We start from the raw sequence: 20082 nt of genomic DNA, 5'->3' as shown, positions 1-20082 counted from the left end.
CCTTCTACTTGCACTCCCAGCGCTTGAAATGGGTTTTCTCGGGTTTTGTAACTCTATGCTAGCTGCCTGTGCCAGGTCACTTTTCGTCGGCCTCAGCCCATCAAGAAGGCCAAGGCCTTCTCCAAGGCATGGAAAATGGGAGATTTACCGATCTTGCTTCCATGCTCGCCTCGGGTGTGTAAGTTTTCTCTCCGCTAGTGTTTTCCGCGGTCTATATGACGCATTGCAAGCAAGTCGAACAGTGTTGCCATTCGTCCATTTGGCCTCATCACTCACCCTAAATGAACTAATTTTGACGACACTGGTCGATCGAGCACTGTGGTCCAAAGGGCCTTGCGTTTCTATGAATACGTATCAATTGCTGCCATGTTGGTGATAGTTAAGTAAAAACACAACGTATTTATGCATGGTTATGACTTTCGAAAAGCCGCACCGCTTTTTATGCTTTTTGTTTTTGAGTTTCCACGTTGATCAATTTGTTCCATTTGATCGTGGCGCGGAAGTGAGCGGATATCGCTTTGGGGATTAGGCTGCATAGTAAATGTATGTTGCAGTATCTTTTTTTTTTTTTTGAGAATGCTATTGAATGTTGTGTGTATATAATATACTTATATATTTATATATAATGTGTATATTCTTATAGAGTGAGAGGTTTTTTTTCAGGGAGTTTAATTACGGGTGACTGTCTAACTGTTGCAATCATTTGTTTTTGCTTTTAATGATCCTTCTTCTTCTTGCCATAGTTTTGTCTCACTATTCTGTTATGTTCTAGATCCTCTTTGATGTATATGTATATGTATATATATCTATATAATTTATGTGAAATAGCTCAAAAAGTATCATATAGTAATCCGTTATGGATTTGGTTTTGTTTAAGTTTTCTTTTCATTTCTTTTCTTTTCACGTTTTGTTTTCCAATTATCGTTGGCCATTTTCTTGCAATGATTTGTCGGTTTCCGTTGGAACGAGATTTGGGGTGTGTCAAGCTTTCGTTTTATTAAAAACCATGATTGTACTGCGGAGTGGAGTTGAATATAATCACTTGAAAATGCTTAAAACTTCCATTATTCGATTGTAGTGCATAAAAAAAACATTAGAAAAATTTGTAAATTTTAAATCTGTGTTCAAAAAGAATTTAACAATGAGCTTTGTGCAAGGTTGTGTGAAACGCAATCCAGTTTATTTTTTTATTTAAAACAAAAATTTCGACCTAAGAAAACGGTTGCGTAATCTTTGTCGACAGGAAATATATATATATTTATAACAGTTCCAAATAAATATGAGATACTTGCATTTATTTTGTTTTTGTTAGTTTTCTCAGTTTTTTACTCAGTCTCTGATTAGTTCGTTTTTTTTGTCTCAAGTTATTTTAACCTTCCACCTTCGATTAACTCTTCCTTCCCCTTCTTACTGTCTGAAATTTCATGTAAAGTGTAAACAAATCGTCATCGCCATCTTCTCAATTGATTTTCATGTTTGCTGCCACCTTCTGTACGTTTTTCGTGTTCTTCTCTCTTGGTAGCTGCATATAATTTGGTTTTGGTTTAGTCGGCACCCGTTCAGCTAAGGTTCGTTTGTGCGTTGCCGCGGTTGGCATAAGAGCGCAATATGTATATACGACGATTCAAAAGAGTGAGAGAGTCTGCGACTCGTCAAGATAGTAATCCGCTTATTCACACGAAAACAACGTGATCGCGTAGTAAAGCTTGTTTGCAGTAAATGCGTTCCCATCGTTGATGGAAACAGTTGTACCATTAGATGGTGATTGTTTTAATTGTTAAGGAAGTTGTTCTCCTTGGTGGTGCGATGTGGATTGGAAATGGAATGCCCCCATAAATTGCCGAATGATAGTCAACAGCTACTGTGCGATACTTGATGATCTCTCCTCATAAGTGTTTTTTTTGTTTTCGTGCCGGCATCAAACGAACCTGCCGAACGGGTGGCCAAAACGACACCAAATCTAGTACCTAGACGTACGATTAACTGTATAGTAGTGCTGCAATCTGCGTAGTGGTATTGCACCCTTACACAGGACCAGCTTCCGCGCTCGTCGGGCAGCCCAAAACCCTCAACAGGCTGGAGTTGAGGGCTTCGAGTTACAGCTGTGTGATCGAAGGTTCGAACGATCGGTGGACCGGTCCTTGTGCAGGAAGGATTTGCGAGCTTCCTTTAGTCTAGGTACACCTCCTCACGAGCTGCTTCTCCGGCTCGTGCCTACAAAAATAACGCCTCGATTATTTACGCTCGATAGGGTTTTTTTGTTTTGTTGTATGTTTTGTCTGCTTCTATGCTGCTTGTATTTCTCTGGTAGTAACATGCATACGATGAATCACACATTTAATCACTAATGGGTAAAATGGAATAAGCATAACGTTGCCACTTTTATAAAGTACACATTTTCATCGAACAATTACTTAGTTGTGTGTGTGTGGGTATTTCGTATAGTATTCGATCCATCCTGTAGGAAGGATGCTGCTGCTGCTCTTATTTGAGTATGTGTATACTAATGGTTGACAGAAACGCACGCTACCGCGGTTGATAGGTGCCAGGTAACGGGGTATAACGCTACACTACCCCGGTGTGTTACTAATGACATCCGCGTAACGCAGTGCAACGCTGTCACACTATCAAACGCAGTAGGTCGGTGTTGCCGTTACTACACACAATAAGGAATAAAAAAATATATATTTTCTTGCCTTGCGTTTTTTTCCAATCAATTCCAATTTCCCCGTTCTGTGCACTTTCCTCCTACCTGCCCAATGCGAATCTGAGTTGATGATGTGTTTGCGTTCGTCTAGTGATACCCGGTCGGGTCGATTTTCAACGGTCCCTAACGGCTGTACTATGGTCAGGTTAGTTTAAATTTGCTTCTACCTAATAGCTGCACGGTTGAGACATTCCACTGCCATTGCCCTCGGTCAGAGAGGTTGTACCTTCCAACGTTAGAAAATGGCTTGGCGTCAAGATTGTAACCAGTTTATAATATTTCACCCTTCCAGATTGAATCTTCCTATTATTTTTATTTGTGATCCTGTTTTCAATCCTGCGCCGTGTCTAGCTTTTCTGTGCCTTTCATCTTAATATCTCTCTTACTAGCATCCCAAAGACAAAATATATACTTTTTAATTCACTAGTATTCCATCTACATATAGTATATATATATATATATATCTAGCCATAGTTTCCATCTTCAGGCGGTTAGTAGCTTAAAATATTGACTGGGATTGTGCTAACTCCTCCCCATCATAATTTCTCTGGCTCTCTTTAATATAGTTACGTGTATGTATATAGACATATGTATGACTTTTGTAGCTCCATCGGTATGCTTTGTATGGATATTATGATAAATCTTTCCCCTCCCTGGTCGTCCCACTCTCTTCTAGCTTACCGCATCCATGTTGGCTGCCTGCTTCGCGATACCATAGAATATTTCAAGTGTGGTTTAGTGTGTTTTTAGTGTATGTATGGTGTTTCGAGGAGGTACATTTGTGATTGATTTTTGCATTTGCGATGCAAAAGTCGCACCTCTTGCTATTGAGTGCGAGTGAATGATAAGTTATCGCACACGATCACGGACTGCTTCCTCCCTAACGTCTGTGCATGGATCGTTTTCCCCAGGCCCAATGGGAATGGGCAAATAAAAAGAAAATCGATAACCAAATCACACCCACCGAACGATCGACATTGAACACATCGAGCAAATGTTTTCACGCTCCCGTGAAAAACCTCGCACCGTCCGCGCAAAACGCTCCCGATCGATCAACTTCGCAGGCTGGTTGACAAAGTTGATCCACCGGAAATGCGGGACTTCCGAGATTCGTTCACGAAAGTCGAACAGACAACTTCTTCTGGAGCTAACGTTCCATCGAATAGACTCGAAAGGCTCAACTCGACACGAACGGTGGAATGTATGGATTATAGGGTTGTGTGTTGATGAGTTTTTCCATTTCATTTCTCTGTATGCCGTCGTCCGTAGGATGTGTTCCACCGTGTTCGTTTAGCGTAGGTCCGATATTCGATGGGTTCTGATGTAGTGCATATTCCAATAATCTGTCCGTAATTTGCCAGCAAGTTTGTTTTCCGCTTCACTCGGGATTCCGATAAACCGTTTACAGTGCTCGGTGGACCTGGCGCCCGATTGTCCACCCTGTTTGGGGTAGATTTCTAATGGTTTTTTTAAAAAAGGACAAGACAAATCATATCGTAGACTACCTAACAAAAGTGTTCCTAACGCAGGGCATGAGTAAGGAAACCGAACTCAAACCGACCTGTCTAACTCTACAAATGTTTATTTTTAAAAGTGAACTTATCCAACGTAAAAGATAACCAACCTAACGCCATTGGTCAAATGCAATTTGAACAGAAACGAATTCATGCCGCCTCATGGCATTTGCGCGTACGGTTTGTGTGCGTTCACTTGTCGACGGGCTTTTCGGCCGATGGTTTGGCCACATCCTGGCCATCTTTGGCATCCTGTTCTTGCGAGCCCTTGTTGGCACTGGTCGTCTGCGGGAGTGCCTTCAGAATGGCGTGCACCTCCTCCGCCACGGCCATCAGCACAAACTCGAACTGCTGCCGGGTGGCGACAAGACCGGCCCGCTGATCCCGCAGGTGCTCCAGTGTGGCCGCGATGTCGATCTCACGAGCGCCCTTATTCATGCGACCGAGTACCAGGTCGAGCAGAATGTACGCTCCAGTGCGACCCGATCCATTGCTGTGGGAGGAAAGGAAAAGAAGATGGTTGAAAAGAGTGTTACGGACAACCGAATTCGAGAAAATATAAATTTTGCAACGATATGTCCGAATTTTAACGATTCGAATAGATTGAATGAATTACTTCCCCAAAATAGCTTCAGAAACTGAGTAAAAAGATTTACAAATTCTTATTGAACTAGAAACGAGTTTAAAGAACTTTGTATATTCTTTTTGAGAAACGAGTTGGATAAGGTTCGGTGAAGTTGATGTATTGAAGATTGTGAACAGTGCCTCAGTCAGGATTAACGATTTTTAGGGGACACTCGACATGATTAAGGTTGGTCTATCAATATGAATACTTTATGTACTTCGACACTTCTGCGCATAATAAAATTACAATTAATTCCTTGTTTCCACATCGTCACGTTTTCTATTTCCTATGTACTTTTTCTGCTATTTTAATGTTGTTACGCAAACCTGAGAAATAGTTTTCTTACTTCACGCACCGTGTATAATTGAACGGTTAGGGTAGAAACAAAAACTTCTCTTACCTGCTGTGCACGACGATCGGGCAGGAGCGACCTCGGTAGGATTTGTTCACCTTGCGGCGGAAATCCAGCAGCGCCTTGGCGGACGTGGGTACTCCGGCCTGTGGCCACGACAGGAAGTGGAACTGCGTGACGGTACGCGTCTCGCCGGTGCGCAGGTTCTTGAGGTAGAACGACCGCACCAGATAGTCGTCGCACCAGATGTGCTCGCTGACCAGGTGCACCTCGTAGATGTGGTACACCTCGGCGCCCTCCTCTGGCCAGTAGCGGGCGCAGGCGGACTCGCCGTTCTCCTGCAGGCGGCAGAGCGCCACCAGCACGACGGCACCCTGCTCCCACACCATCTGCCAGAAGTGGGCCAGCGTCGACTGCATCGGGCCCTGGGCGGCCACATAGGCCGGCGCTCGCGGATCGTGATCGGTGATGGTAGACGCGTTGATGTAGTCCATGCCCTCCGCGTTCGCCAGGTGGTTCAGCACGACGCGCGAGTGGTCATACGGCAGAGGGGCCCCGGCACGGTTCAACGGTGCACACTGGGTCTGCAGGGCCGCATCCCTTGCGCTTGGTTCGGCTTCGTACCGGCAAAGCGCCTCCCATTCGCGCTGCAGTCGGCCCTTGTTCCGCAGGTGGTCCTCCATGTACGACAACACCATGTGCCCGGTGGAGATGTCCATGTTCGTCAGGGCCGGTTCTTCGCTCCACGAGGACGTGCTCGAGCGGGACGACGGTGGCCGTGCTTCGGCTTCCTTCGCCAGCGCCGTGATGCGTCCACCGGGCGAGTCAATACCTCCGCCCGTTCCGCCCGTCGTCGGAGCGCCCGCTTTTCCACCGGCCATCCGTGCCCGGCAAAGGTCCTGGTAGTCCCGGCTGGAACTATCACCACCCGCCCCTATGCCCGACTGTAGCCCACCGAGTTTGTCCTTCTTCTTGTCGTGCTTGCGGATGAGAAAAAGCGTCATGGCGACGACGATGACGGCAGCCGCGCCTGCACCGGCAAACATGTACGCCATCACGTGCGTCACATTCGGACCGTCCTCGACGCGCTTCAGACGCTGGGACGAGACGGCATCCAGATCCTTGGTCTTATCACCCACTCCGGCCTGGATCACCAGCACGCCGAGCCGGCGCGACAGGTTGTTCTTGAACCGGCTGTCGTTGATCTGCTTCGCCACGTCGGTGGCCGTCTTCTTGTCCGGGTTCGGTTCCACGCGGAACGATACCTCGTGTCGGTCAACTCTCGGGTGCGTGAAGTATCCCTGCATGTTCAATAGCTCCGCTAACGCTCCGACAATCCGTGCACCATCCTTCCAGTTGTCGATTCTGGGTGGTAGATGAAAGAGGAAGTTACAATGATAAGCAGGAAAAGTTAGCAGCATACGAAAATGGCCTCAAATTCTACTGAAGTTAAGCAATCTTATGGATCTCCTTTGCCTTGCATAGATCGACAACTAAAACAGAATATGTTTGGTGTTTCAAGTCTTTTCTTCAAAATTGTTGAAGAGTGGCCTAATAATATCCTTCATCCAAAAACAAGGATATCCTCAAAAACCTTTAAGTTACTGGCTCTTTAACGTTAGTCGTTTCTCTAATACAATCATCCAAGATATTGGCTACACCCTTTAGAATCTCTTCTAGTTTCAGAAATTATAAGCAGACCATTCATTCCAGGTGGATTTTCTCAAGGACTGCTAATCCCTACTAGAAAAGTCTACAACTAGACGATAACGTTAACTAACATAACCTCAATGAAGGAAAAGACTAGCTTTAGAGCCTAAAGGTTCATGAATCAAAAACACAAAACCTCTGATAAAGAAACGGGTTACAAACTCTTAACTTGATTTTGAAGATAACTAAAATAAGACCGATCTGATCACACATTCAATCAATGGCCTTAGTATGCGCTCAACTTACGGGTTTTTCAGGATCACATGAGCGTACTCCGTGTCGACCGAGTGCGGCGCATGGTCATCGTCGGTGTGGGCAAACAGCTCCTTCTTTGACTTTGACTTCGGTCGCTTCTCCTCACCAACCGCGTCCTTGTCCGACGGTGCAATCTCCTTCGGTGGCTCACTAGGGCTTTGACCTGGTGGTGGTGGCGCTGCCGGGGGTCCCGGTTTCTTCACATCCAACCGCTCGCGCCGCGTAAACCCAAGAATGTTATCCAGCAGTGCGCGGGCTTCGTCCTTGCCCGGCCGTGAGCTTACGCCCGCCTTCGGCACGTACACGAACCCACCCTCGGTGTACAGTCCACCGGCTGCTTCCGGTTCGGGGGCGTAACCCGCGTTCGACTCACGCAGAACTGCGCCGCCGGTCGGGATCTCGTTCCGAGCGTGCGCTCCCGAGCGGTGCGGTTTCTTGTAGAACTTGTCCACGTTCGGATCGGTCACCTTGGCCGGTGCCTCCGGGAGTGTGTTGACGTTCTCCGGAGCGAAGTTCGATATCTTGGGAATGTGATGCTCCTTGGCGTACTCGCGGAACGAGGAAGTCTTCGGGTAGATGTACTGGAACTCGGGATCGTCGTTCTCGGGTGTCAACCGGTCGACCAGCTCCTTCAGGGCGCGCTCCTCATCCAGTCCGGTCTGCTGTTCGCGGAACAGTGCCGCCGCGTTGCCACCAGTCCGTTTGCTCGCTCCGTAAGCCCAATCACGCTCCGGCCCCTTATACGGCAGCAGCTGGCTGTCCTCAATCTCGTTCGGATCCACGTCCAAGTAGTCCGTTACATCCGGAGGGTTCTGCTGCTGCTGCATCTGCTCCTCGTACCGTCGCAGCATCTTGCCGAGCGCAACCCGTCGCCATAGTTCCTTCTGCTCAGCACTGGTCATACCATGCGGCCCAACCGGAATCACCTCCGGCAGGACGTCTAGCTCGGCCGGAGACTTCAGTGCCTGCTGGGCGAACGCCTTCTTCGGCGGTGGATAGTACACCTCGTCCGCGTACTCCTCGTTCGGCGGAGTGAAGCGCACGAAGGCGAGCGGACTTTGCGGGCCGAGCACTTCCGGGTCGGGCGCTAGGTTGGCGCACAGCGTCTGCGGGATCTCCGTGTTGGTGCGGATGGCAAACAGGGCGCCCTGCATGCGACACTGCGTGAACGGGTGCTCCCAACCGAGCCCGGCTCCCTGCAGCTCCTCGAGCATGCGCGCCAGAATGCGGCTCTGGTCCTCCTCCAGCGGCCGCCGGAACAACTCCTCCGGCTCCAGCCCATACTGCGGCAGACACTTTCCGAAGGCGAAGTCTACAACGGAAACGATAAGCGAGAAAAGAACGTTTAAATATGGCTGTCAAAGCAAAAACGAAACCCAGAAACCATCCATCAATCCGATTTCAATTACCACGTGCCGGTCACGACGAAGTAAAAGCAAAATAACTAAGCACGAGAAGATACGGTAAACTTCCGCACCGCAAATGGCAGCAGGAACGAGGTGGTCATCGGCTTCTTCTCTTGTCCACCGTTCATCTTGGGGGAGGTGGGCAAATCTAATTAGAAAAGTTTATACCTCCACTTGCACTCCGCGATCTAACCATTTCGGGGAATGTCCGGGGCCGGTCGGACTTTACGCGCCAGAATGGCATCATGCCGGCAACAGATGACCGTAATGAAAACGATAGCGAGCAGTTAGTTTTTGCGCTGTTTGCTGAACGGTGAAATTATTCATCAGGGAAATTAATTACAACGACGCCAGGGACAAACAGGGACGAGTCGGATACTAAGAAGTGGATCATCAGATAAGGTAATTTCATGAGCTCTCAAGCAAACACTTTGAAATGTTTGTATTACAAAGCAAAGGGAAGCACACAATTTAAAAAAAATTGTCTCGGTGAATTATGATCGTCATGAAAAGGTGGTACTGTTTCATTGAACTAAAAACTCATCGTCTCATCTTAAAAATATTCATGTACTCCGATTGCATATCTTTAGGCGCGAATAAAAGTAAGAAAGGACATCATTTTAGATTTTCACATGGATTTTCACCATCGAACGTAAGGAACGAAAAACTCATCGTCCCATCTGAAAAATATCCATGTACTCCAATTGCATACTTTTAGGCGCGAATAAAATCATAGGAGGACATCATTTTAGATTTTCCTCTGGCTTTTGAGGATTTAAAAGAAGTTAAACTATCTCCCGTACTTTTACTTTTTCTCGTTTAAAAACTTTTTTAACTTTTTTTCAATTTAAGGCTCATTGTAAGAACCATGTGCATCCCTTTCGGATTGCCTCCAAACGTGTCCTGTGAAGAGTCAAACGCCACAAGTAGGTACTTACCATCGTAGCACCATTCCAGGTGTTCCAAGCAAAGTGTTTCAGCAAAAAGGCATCCTACAACGGAAGTAAGCAAAAAGACACTCATTAAAGATAAATTTGAAGTAGCTGATGTCGCTTAAAGTTGGTTGAAAAGAAAACTATGAAATCTCCCACGACGATGAAGTAATACTTGAAAGCTCAACAAGGCTTGCGAAAGAACCGGTGAACAACAATCTAATCCTTCCGAAACGAATCATCAATAGAAATGGCCTCTCGTTGTATAGTGGGAAACAGGTGGCGGATGATCGCTTACTCTCGTTCACTTCAGACCAATCCACATCATTAGCTTGGGTGGTGGCGAGAAAAAGAAGAAAAGCATTTGAAGGGAAAATGCCCGCAACGAGAACGCTCTGCCCGGGACTCGAAAACCTGATGAAGGCTGGGAATCGATTAGTGGCCGTTAATCATCGGTAAGGTGGCGGGTTAGGAGAGTGGCCCGGCGGTGTGGAGATTCCACTCCAATTGAGATAGACTGTTGGCTCCGATGAAAGTGCAATTTCCGAAGTGGGCAGCCTGAAGTGGTTCGCAATATCTTCATCCGTTGCGAGACTATTGGCAGGTTTGCGCGGGATGGTTCATCAATTCAATGATCTGATAAGAGCGAAGCATCCTTTGTGCCTTCATGGTGCACGAGGTCAATGCAAGGAGGAGATGGAATCGATCGAAATAATCTGGATAAGTTTATCACGTCCGGTTGGGCTTTTCCAAACGCAAACAAAGTAATGCTACCTAATTTAATTGTTTACTTCTTCAAATGGCGTAGGCCGCAATATTGGTAGATTTTTCACCGGCTCGGTCTACAAAAGAAATAAAAGGCAAAAGAAAAAAATATGGGCCAGCGAAACGATACACTGAAGATGAGTAGAGCAGAGGCGGACCATATTACACCATCTGCCATCTCGGGAGTGCTTTTTCCCGACAGGAGAAAAAAAGACCGTTGATGCTGCTGATGCTGCCCGCTCATCTCTTCAAGTCTAAGCTCATTAAAAAAGGGCAAAGGATGAGCGCACGATGAGCAAAGGAACAGCTCACACAACGTTTCACCAGCTAGGCGGTACGGGGAGGCATTTTCCGACGCTTTTCTCTTCGTCGCTTCGCATGACCGTTTGACATTTGTATTGTTGTGTGTGCTGCATTCGGTTCGGGAAAAATAATAATCCCAGCTGAAAGCTGAGATTGCTGATGACTGATTCGTTTAATTATGCCGTGCTGAGATTTTGCTTTCTAGAAGATTCGTTCGCTGCGGAGCGGATAAAGAGTCGTCAACATAAATTTTAGTCATGTTATCGATTCCAGAAGAAATTATTAAACTTTAATGGAGTAAAACACTTATGCATGAATGCATGTACGAAAAACTGAACATCCATACTTATAGTGTTGTATTAACTCCAACTATTAACGCCAACTATGTAACTGTATTATTATTGCTGTTTAATTCGTAGTGGGTGAGTCGCTATAAATGAAAGGGGCACGGACGATGTTTGCTTTCTCCGACGACTCAACTGGGACTGGATCCCCTTCGTTCGTCGTGATCTTTATTTTATAGTTAAACTTTCTTTGTTACATTGGTCATCTGTTTAATGTTATCCTTTCCTGAGTTTTCCTGGTTTGCCTGGAGAAAGACCTATGTAACTGTATTATTATTGCTGTTTAATTCGTAGTGGGTGAGTCGCTATAAATGAAAGGGGCACGGACGATGTTTGCTTTCTCCGACGACTCAACTGGGACTGGATCCCCTTCGTTCGTCGTGATCTTTATTTTATAGTTAAACTTTCTTTGTTACATTGGTCATCTGTTTAATGTTATCCTTTCCTGAGTTTTCCTGGTTTGCCTGGAGAAAGACCTTTTTCCTGGTTCCGCTTTGAGTCACTTCGTCATGCGCTCGGTTCGACGCGCGGTTCTCACGCTTTCCCTAGGTGTCGTATGACACATGCCTATGCTCCGTTAGCGCCTCGAAGGTCGGCGTTGTGTTCTTTCTAATTTATGACTCATTAGCTTAAGAGCGGGTTGACATTGACTTTCGTTGCATGTTATGCAACATTGTAACCTAAGTCAAGGTTCTTCCTTCTATGGGTCACAAGTGGTTGGTGACTGCAACATTGTAACAGTTACATGGTTTGTGTTTTGGTTCTGGGTTCTGGTTTTCGTCATAACTTTCCTGACTGTACATTGTGTTACAAAGTGTGGATTAAGAACGTTGTGTGGTTCTAGCGTGTTGTGTTGTGTTGTTACAAAGTGTGATAAGTGTGATGAGATGTGGGTTTGAAATATAGTGTGTGATGTGATAAGGATACGTGGGAATTGTGTGATGTGCGTAGCGTATGCTACAGTGTAAGCGTTGATGAAAAGATACAAACGATACTTTCTCCTATATTAAATCCTCGGTGAATGATGGCCTAGAAAACCTAAAAAAAATCCCTTGCACACTTCATCACCATGACATTCGATCAATTTCCTCCATTTCCATCAATCATCCGACGTAGCTTCGCGCATGCATCAGCGTATTTGTTGCTGATCGATATCAGGCCCCAATTGATTTCCCTGTCGCCCCTGGAGCTGCGTCTAAATTTAGCCTGCGCTCGGCTGAAGCACTTCCCACGACACTCCGACTTCCAGGGAGTCGTTCGGTCGAAGGCTACCCCAAGCATCCTACGCATTCACCGGGTTCTGATGGACCAAGGCTGGACGCTTTTCCAACCCGACAAACATACACGCGCTTGTTTGTTTATTTTCCGCTAGGCGATGAACATTCGGATCATTCTGCCGATTTCCAAAAAGGAACCGATTGACCATCCCAAGATAGAAGGTAAAATTTGTGCGAATGCTCTCTAAAGTAAGGTAAAATAAAACGTGATCCTTAAAAGCGACAAGTGTTCGTTCGGTCGATGGGCTAAAAATAGCTTTGCGCTTTTCTTACTCCCCATCGGGGTCTTGCAGACAGTAAATCGAGCTGAATGTTGTCGGCAACAGTTTCCTCGCGCGCGATGGCGTGAGAACATGCCAATATGGCCGATCTTGAGCTCCATCGGGAAAATATTTAGAAAAAGAACAGGAGGTAGATATGTCGCTGCAACATGTCCATGCATGGACGCTTGCATTACATTTGCGGGAATGTTATGCGAACCGTCGTGCGCGGTCGTCGTGCTTTAGAAAATGTACGGACATTTTAACATTTTTTAACTCGCCAATCGGTTGCGCTGGCGAGTGGAAATATTGTCACGCTGTTTTCTTTCCGTAGCGTGCTCGCGTGCGACCAAATAATTATGTGGGCACGAACAAAATGACGTCAAACGAGCGCTTCCGGTGTGGATTTTTTTTCCGGTCTGGTGCGTTGAAAATAGTGATGAGAAGAAGGAATAGCTTCTTATGATCCGATCTGCTCTCTTGTTTATATGATCTGATCTGATCCGAAAATATGAGAGCAAATGCTCCATTATGATCCTAGTGACGCCATTACCCGTAGCGGTATGGCGATGTGTTCTGATCTGATCCAATATGCTCTTTGCCTGTATACCTATGGCGATGTGATCTGATCTGCTCCATTATGATCCTAGTGACGCCATTACCCGTAGCGGTATGGCGATGTGTTCTGATCTGATCCAATATGCTCTTTGTCTGTATACCTATTTCGATGTGATCTGATCTGCTCCATTATGATCCTAGTGACGCCATTACCCGTAGCGGCATGGCATTGGAGTACGATTATGCTCTTCTGATCTGATCCGATCTTTGACTGAGAGCAAATGATCTGATCTGCTCCTGAAATTTAGGAGTTTTCTCATCACTAGTTGAAAAGCACACAAGGAAAGCTAAAATGTTACACTGTTCTTAATTTGATTTAAGAAAGAGGTTCACTTTAAAAATTTTACTAAACTTTTCCCCTCCTAAGTTAAGTAAAGCTGAATTCGACAACTTTCAATTGTGGCGAATGGAAACTCAGAAAGATAAACATCAGCAACAGTTTAAACTGCACAATTCCGGACTCGCGTGAGTGGACAAACAGCGACCGTTTGCAGCTTGGTAAACTTCTTGGGAAGGACGAAACTTCGCGACCGAGGCAGTGAACGAGCGATAAACTGTCAACTCGGCGCAGTCAAGGATTGTTGCGGCAAACAGTGGCGAGTTTCCCCCGCGAAGCGGTGAGTTCTGATGTTGCTCCGCAGGCGGCAGCTGCTCGCTCAGTTAAGAGCTTACGGGCCCACGCAAGCTTATTCTAATAGCCGAAGCCGAACATAAAACCATCTTTCTCCGTTTCCAACCCACAATAGAGGGCGAGCATGCTCCGAGGAACTCACCCGAGGCCCCGTGGCGATGGAAAATGCCGCCAGGCGATACACTTATTTCCACCCGGTCCGCGAATGACGTCAACCGATGGAAAATGGTCGAACGAATGCCATGTCGATCCGGCCGACGGGATTCGGCACGCACGAAAGCTATAATGTTTGTGCCGCATTTTTGCCCTCTCTTCTTCCGTCTGTCGTGTTTTTGTTTTTCATTGCACGATCCATTTTCCAAATATCTCCGCCGCCGTTTGCCATTTTCCCAACAGTTTTCTCCCGGCTCTTTAGAAAAGGTTGATCCACGCGTGGGATGTTTTCTAGGCCTTTTGAGGGTCCTTTTTGCGTATTGCCTGTTACGTGTTACGTTTTTGTGCGTGTTACACACACACACACATTGCCGCACAAAAACTACATTGCATCACAAATAGCTACTTCCCTAAAATGTCCCTGGGCGTCCCGTCTGTGTGTTGGTGCGGATCGATAACTTTTTAACGCACTTCCGCATCCGTTTTTAATTTCCTAGTGTTCTGTACCCGATCGGACAAGCTGTCACTGTCGGAAAAGGTGGCTCGCGGTGCAGTTTGCCTGGTTCTATTAATAGACGGCAGTGCCTTTTTCCCTCTGGAAACAACATTTTCACAAATTCCATTTGTGTTGAAATGAAACGGATGGTCCCCAAAATTTAATTGACCCAAAGAAGCATCCTACATTGCAAAGAAGCTTTTCGAAGCTGTCGACAAAAATAACATCGTTCGGGGAAGGATGATAGTGTTGTCGCCGTCCATAAATTATCGATATCGATCGCACGAACCTCCGGTTAAATTTAGACAGCGAGACCCGATATGATCTATAAGTAAGCAAGTATTTTGTGACCAGAGAAAGCCAAGCCCTAAATTAAGAGAAACCATTCACCGCTCTCCATGATTCGGGGCAACGAGTTCCATCACCAAAAAGGAAAGCTCTTTTTACCTCCGCTACAAGGCGCTAAAATCAACTGTCGGAAACAATATCCACAGTATCTGTTACCCCCAATGCTTAGACACACACACACATCGCTATCGAAGGAAAACGCTACAGGTTTGCTCTCCCATTTCCCGCAGCTTTCCTCACGCGTTTTATTTATGGGTTTAATCACGCTGGCGAAGATTATCACCGCAGGGATTATGGGAGCGAATTATCGGCCGTTGCATTCCCCCCCCGTAACGGCCTGTTTCCGGCCGGTGGCCACACTTTCCGGCCCCCCCCCTCGCCCCACCAGCACCATGTGTTGGGCGCAAATTATTTCCCCGTTATACCATAATGTTACGCAATAACCCTTGTGGGAGTTCGCTGCTCGAGGATAATGACAGCTGTTTCCAGTTTTATCGCATAGGGCATAGGGGGGAGTTGAGAGGAGGAAAGCCTCTTGGTTGTTGTTAAGTGGAACATTGAAGATAAAGAAATGGGTTTAGAAATGTTTGGCGGATGGAGAATCGAATTTGTGCAACTGTTTAGTCATACATGTCCATAAAAATCGAATAAAGTCTCTATCAGACTATTCCAAGATAAACATTGATTGGTTACGCACAGTAATGTTTGGTAAACATATCGAGTTGAGAAAAGGATTGAATGTACGATAGGTATAACAGTTCCTTTTAACCGTTGAATGCCGTTCTCGTTGAAACTCTTTTGAACCCAATTTTTATATGTTCTCTTTTGTGTTTGCTTTAGATTAGTTTATGATTTGTTATTAAATTTTGTTAACGAACTTTGAAATACTGTTACTTTTACTTTTTTATTTAGTTATTATTCTCTAAAAAAATAAAGGAACTATACATTCATAAATTTTTAAGTGAGTTTGTTCAGTTTAAGCTTCCATTGAAGTAAAATGTAAAATATCAAGACTACACTGACATGAATTGTTTTAAGAACATATCTTTGAACAATTTAGTTAAATGCAGCTTTACATTTTGGTAAATAACTTACTGCCAATTTTTATTGGAAAGAAGAGTTTACTACATTAAGCTTCCAATCCAATTGTCTTGAACCGCTCGAATCCATCTCTCGGCATCCTAGAATTGTGAGAAGGTCAACACCTTGTTACTCATCTAACGTTTGCGGCCATCGTTTCGTAAACACAGGATAAATTTATCTTACTTATACTAAAAACCGGACCGTCGCGGCGAACGCACTTTTTGATTGGCCAAACAGAATGATATGACTAAAACTGCCAAAAGCAGCAATGAATGGATTATAAATAAATTTTCATCAGCACGTGGCTGCCTTAACGTGTTGACCGGGATCGACTGCGTATCGAAAATGTTTGTAGAATCGGCAGATATTTTCCCTAATAGATGACACTCGCAAGGAACGATGTCTTACTCCACCACCACTATAATATGCTTTCACCGTTCACGCGCTGGGAGAAGGAAAGTAAAACGAACGATTTCCTGTCCAGCGTGTTGAAAGGCCGCACACGTCAGCAGTTTGTTGGCCACGTATATTTCCATCACCGGGAGGAAAACCATTAACGCACATAAAGCCAACCTTCGTCCTTTGACATTGGTGACCCTCGGCCCTTCGTGTGACCGTCGCTAGGATCGTATTACAAATTAATACTCTTCTCGCCTGCGCTTCCATTATTGTATCATATAAAGCAGCGAACATTATGAGCGCTGGCCTCCGAGGGTAATGTTTTCGTCAGGGACGTGAATATGGATATTTGTCTCCCCGCCCAAACAAGAGTTACGCATGCGGTCAAAACGCATGGAAGAAATATTTTACAATAGGATTTAAATGTGCTTACAAGATTGAATGCAAGCCAATGAAAAGTGGGACACTGATTAGGCCTTCGCCCGTGGAGTGAATTACTTTTCAATTCAGTTAATAAGCTTATCAAGCAATTAAATCCTATCGTTTACAACGTTCACACAAAGGTCCTTTTATTGGCAAAAAGCTCGGCTGTCAAAAGATATTCAAAAACCACATCATAAAACGGTAGCATCAACCATATTTCAATACCGCTAATAAATCTTGCGGCTAGCGTTCGGGTAATTGAAGCCTTCCCACGTCAGCTCTAATATTTCCACCAGCTAGCGGAAGCCATCCTACGCAGAATCCACCACTACCGCCAACCGCCATCAATCCGTCCTACTACAGACCGCGACGGGATCCCGGGATGCAACGGGCACGTGGCGTTTAATGGTAAGTGATAAAATCTGCGAAGCAAATAGCCTTCCCCGAACGGGCGGAGCCGGAGGCCCGGTAAAGGGGATTTGATTTTATCCTGTCAAGCTGGCTAGAGGAAGCAGAAGAAGAAGTGGCTTTCCGTCGCTGAAAGCGACAGGCAAATCTGTCCCGGTGATGTCCGGGCAAACATTCACGCTGAAACACACGTACCCCCGTGAAATGGAACCCCCCGTTTATGGCCGACGGTGGTGGAGATGAAGTGAGCCATGAAAAATATCCATCTCCATCTCCGGCCTGGATCCTGATCCTGGTGTCCTGGGACGCACTCATAACTCGTCCGGGCCCATCAAACAGTGTGAGTAAGGACCACCGTGGGAATCGATCCGCACCGTCGTCTGCTCCTATCCTTGGCAGCGTTCAGCCGTGCCCGGATGTGTCGGAATGCAAAACGAGCGCCTGGAAACGCTCGGATGCATGCTGCGAAGCGTAGGATTGTGTTTGACACGCGCTCGAAAGATACGTGCGTTTAGCTGGCCAATGCAATAGGCACCCTACACGGTCCACCATTTTTATTATGTCATTGTGGCATCTTGAATTTTCCGCATTGCCTGACTAAATGCTTCTATACATGCAAATTCCGCAAAAGTGGAATTACACAAATGAGCTCATATCCAGTATGACTTCATACGGTAGAAACGTCAAAAAATAAATGAACCATTTTTTTCACGTCTAGGAAAAAGGGGCTTAATAAATGAAACGGTTACTTCTACATAAAAAAGAGTGAGTAATTGTAATTTACGCCTCGTCGTAATTAGAAAGTTGTAATTAGGTGTATTCGCCAAAGTGGAAATTCAAACAAAAAAGTTTTCCACCTTAGAGTAATGTGATGCAAAAGACAGCATGTGAATATTATATCGTTAGATCTGAGAGATAAAATTGCTTTCATTTTGTAAAAAAATAATAATATAAACTAAAGCTTAAAAAAGGCACAGAAACACATGACATAAAATGTATTATAGTATAGTTTTATTCTTCAATTTAAAACATAAATGTTCTTGTTATACTTTTGTGAGAACAACGTAAAGCGCGATGAAATAAATTAGTATAAATCATTAATTTAAACAGATTAATAAAAAAACTTTCAACGTAATACTATCAGAGTCAAGGGAGGAGTTGAATTTTGTTTTGACGAGATAATAAATCATATTTTAATTCAAACAAATTACTCAATCTCTTTTATATGCGCCGAATGCGAACATTTGACCCATTTTACTCTTAAAACACGCTGCAATGTGCGCAATTGATGAGAAATAACTTGCAACCATAACGGTGGGGATGGGACGAAAAAACATTCCTCGGAACTGCATCGCAGACAATCCAATTAACTCCGCAATTCCTGCCGATGCCACTCGGTGCGTCGGCATTGGATGTTCACTGAGCAGAAAAACGAGCTTCATTTGCCGGGTGTATCCTTCCATCAAGCAAGCTGCGAGATTCAAGGACGTTTCGAGAAGCATTTGTGCTCGTGGAATGGCCTTTGCATCTCAGCAGCTTCACTGGGAAGTCCACCGTGCTGGAACGGTTTTACCCGACTTGCGTTAAACGCAGGTCCAGAGTTTTCGAAGCAGCACCTTTCCGGGTGTGGGAGTATTCTTTGTCAGGGCATTGTTCAACACCGGAGCCTGGGAAAAGCTTCTCTATGCAAACGATATTGCAAGATGTAAGGATCAACGCTGCAACATGTGCATGAATTCATATTGCATCTGATATGCAACAGTTGGCAACCATCGGAACGCCTTTTGCTGGATTCGACTTGAAGTGGTGGTAAGAAATTCAATCAAGTTATCTGTGGTCAATGTGACCTAGTATTAAATTGGTAAATGTTTATTTCCGAAGCAAAATGCATTATTATTTTCTTTAATGTCCCAGCAATATGGGTTCGTCGCGGAATAAATGAAAAGCAAACCCCTTAATACTACAGAAAGTACACCATATTGTCATATATATTTGCATCACACACAAAAGCTAATAAAGTTTTCCGAAAAGCCCGCTTGATAGTCGATGTATGGAATAGTCGATGAATTATTATTTGACAAAGAGATATCCTTATAATCAACCCTCCCCCTCCACGCCAAACGGATTACACAATCATCCAGTGGAAGGGAGATTCCAAGAGCCTGTGTTTCGGTGATGCCAAAGGTATAACATACTTAAAACATCCTTCTCAAGCCGAAGGTCTCTCATTAGTTACCCGGGCACGCGGCAACATCGCCAACGCATCGAAAATTCATCACACATCCGATGGCCCTGGATAATATGACGGGGGAAAACCTTTTCCCGTTAATCGTGCCCTTCTGAAGCACCACGGGAATAGGGCTGCTGCCTTGTGGTGGAGCAGGAAGCCGACCATGAAGGACGTCACCGATGGTGACGGTAGATCCGTTCCTGATGCCTTGGCACAAATATTATTTGCGAGAGAAATACACTCACTCATACGATCTTTTGAACATAAGATGCCCTCCATCTTCTACTCGTGGGAGCCTAAGTCCTTGAGGAAAATGTCGTTTCACGATGGGAAGCATGTGGGCTCTAAACCACAAAAACATATACGCTAACGAACCAAAGGAAAGGATATTTGCCCAAACCGTTCAACTGAATTAACCTAAACATGGCTGTATGGTACTTACCGATGTTACCCTCGGCCGCAACGAGCACATTAGTGCCACCAGGGATGCCGCCGGACACCAACAGCGCCAGCAGGCCGACGGCCAGCATCAAGTGTTGCCAAGTGTTTGTCCATGCTGCCACTGTCGTCGATGTGCCAGTACTTGACATTGTGCGCTCTAGATCATCACTTTAAAGTACTCGCTTTGGTCGCTAGTTTGCTGCTTAGGTTGCTCTTCTTTCCGCAAACGCGTTCGGTGTTAATTAAACACTATTTTCGGGAAAGCAAAGATGGTTGGCTTTCTGAGTTTGAAGTTTCTGTTTGAAGTTTGTTGTGCTCCTTGTTTGATGTGCGATTACTGCGAGGGTGAAGGAAATGCGAAGGGTTAATAAAGTTGCAACATTGAGTTACGCAAGATTGAAG

At 45.3% G+C, this 20082-nt stretch overlaps 1 protein-coding gene across 1 annotated transcript; it reads right to left on the bottom strand.

Moving 5' to 3' along the window:
• Positions 1–4413: 4413 nt before the first annotated feature.
• On the bottom strand, positions 4414–19829 carry LOC131266545 (receptor-type tyrosine-protein phosphatase-like N). Its single transcript, XM_058269112.1, has 5 exons — positions 19682–19829; positions 9508–9561; positions 7155–8475; positions 5247–6563; positions 4414–4714 (listed from the first exon to the last, which is right to left on the bottom strand). The coding sequence occupies exons 1-5, from the start codon at positions 19827–19829 to the stop codon at positions 4414–4416; spliced, it is 3141 nt and encodes a 1046-aa protein (XP_058125095.1).
• Positions 19830–20082: the final 253 nt, after the last annotated feature.

This window comes from Anopheles coustani, chromosome 2 (assembly GCF_943734705.1).
Source record: "Anopheles coustani chromosome 2, idAnoCousDA_361_x.2, whole genome shotgun sequence".
In the NCBI taxonomy this organism is placed as follows: domain Eukaryota; kingdom Metazoa; phylum Arthropoda; class Insecta; order Diptera; family Culicidae; genus Anopheles; species Anopheles coustani.
Note: the sequence above shows the minus strand (reverse complement) of the source record. Positions and strands in the feature narration are given on the sequence as shown.

Coding starts and splice junctions, on each gene's coding strand:
- LOC131266545 (XM_058269112.1), bottom strand. CDS start 19,829: ATGTCAAGTACTGGCACATCGACGACAGTGGCAGCATGGACAAACACT. Junction 9,562..19,681: donor TGCGGCCGAGGGTAACATCG/GTAAGTACCATA, acceptor CTTCCGTTGTAG/GATGCCTTTTTGCTGAAACA. Junction 4,715..5,246: donor CCGATCGTCGTGCACAGCAG/GTAAGAGAAGTT, acceptor TTCCTCCCACAG/CAATGGATCGGGTCGCACTG.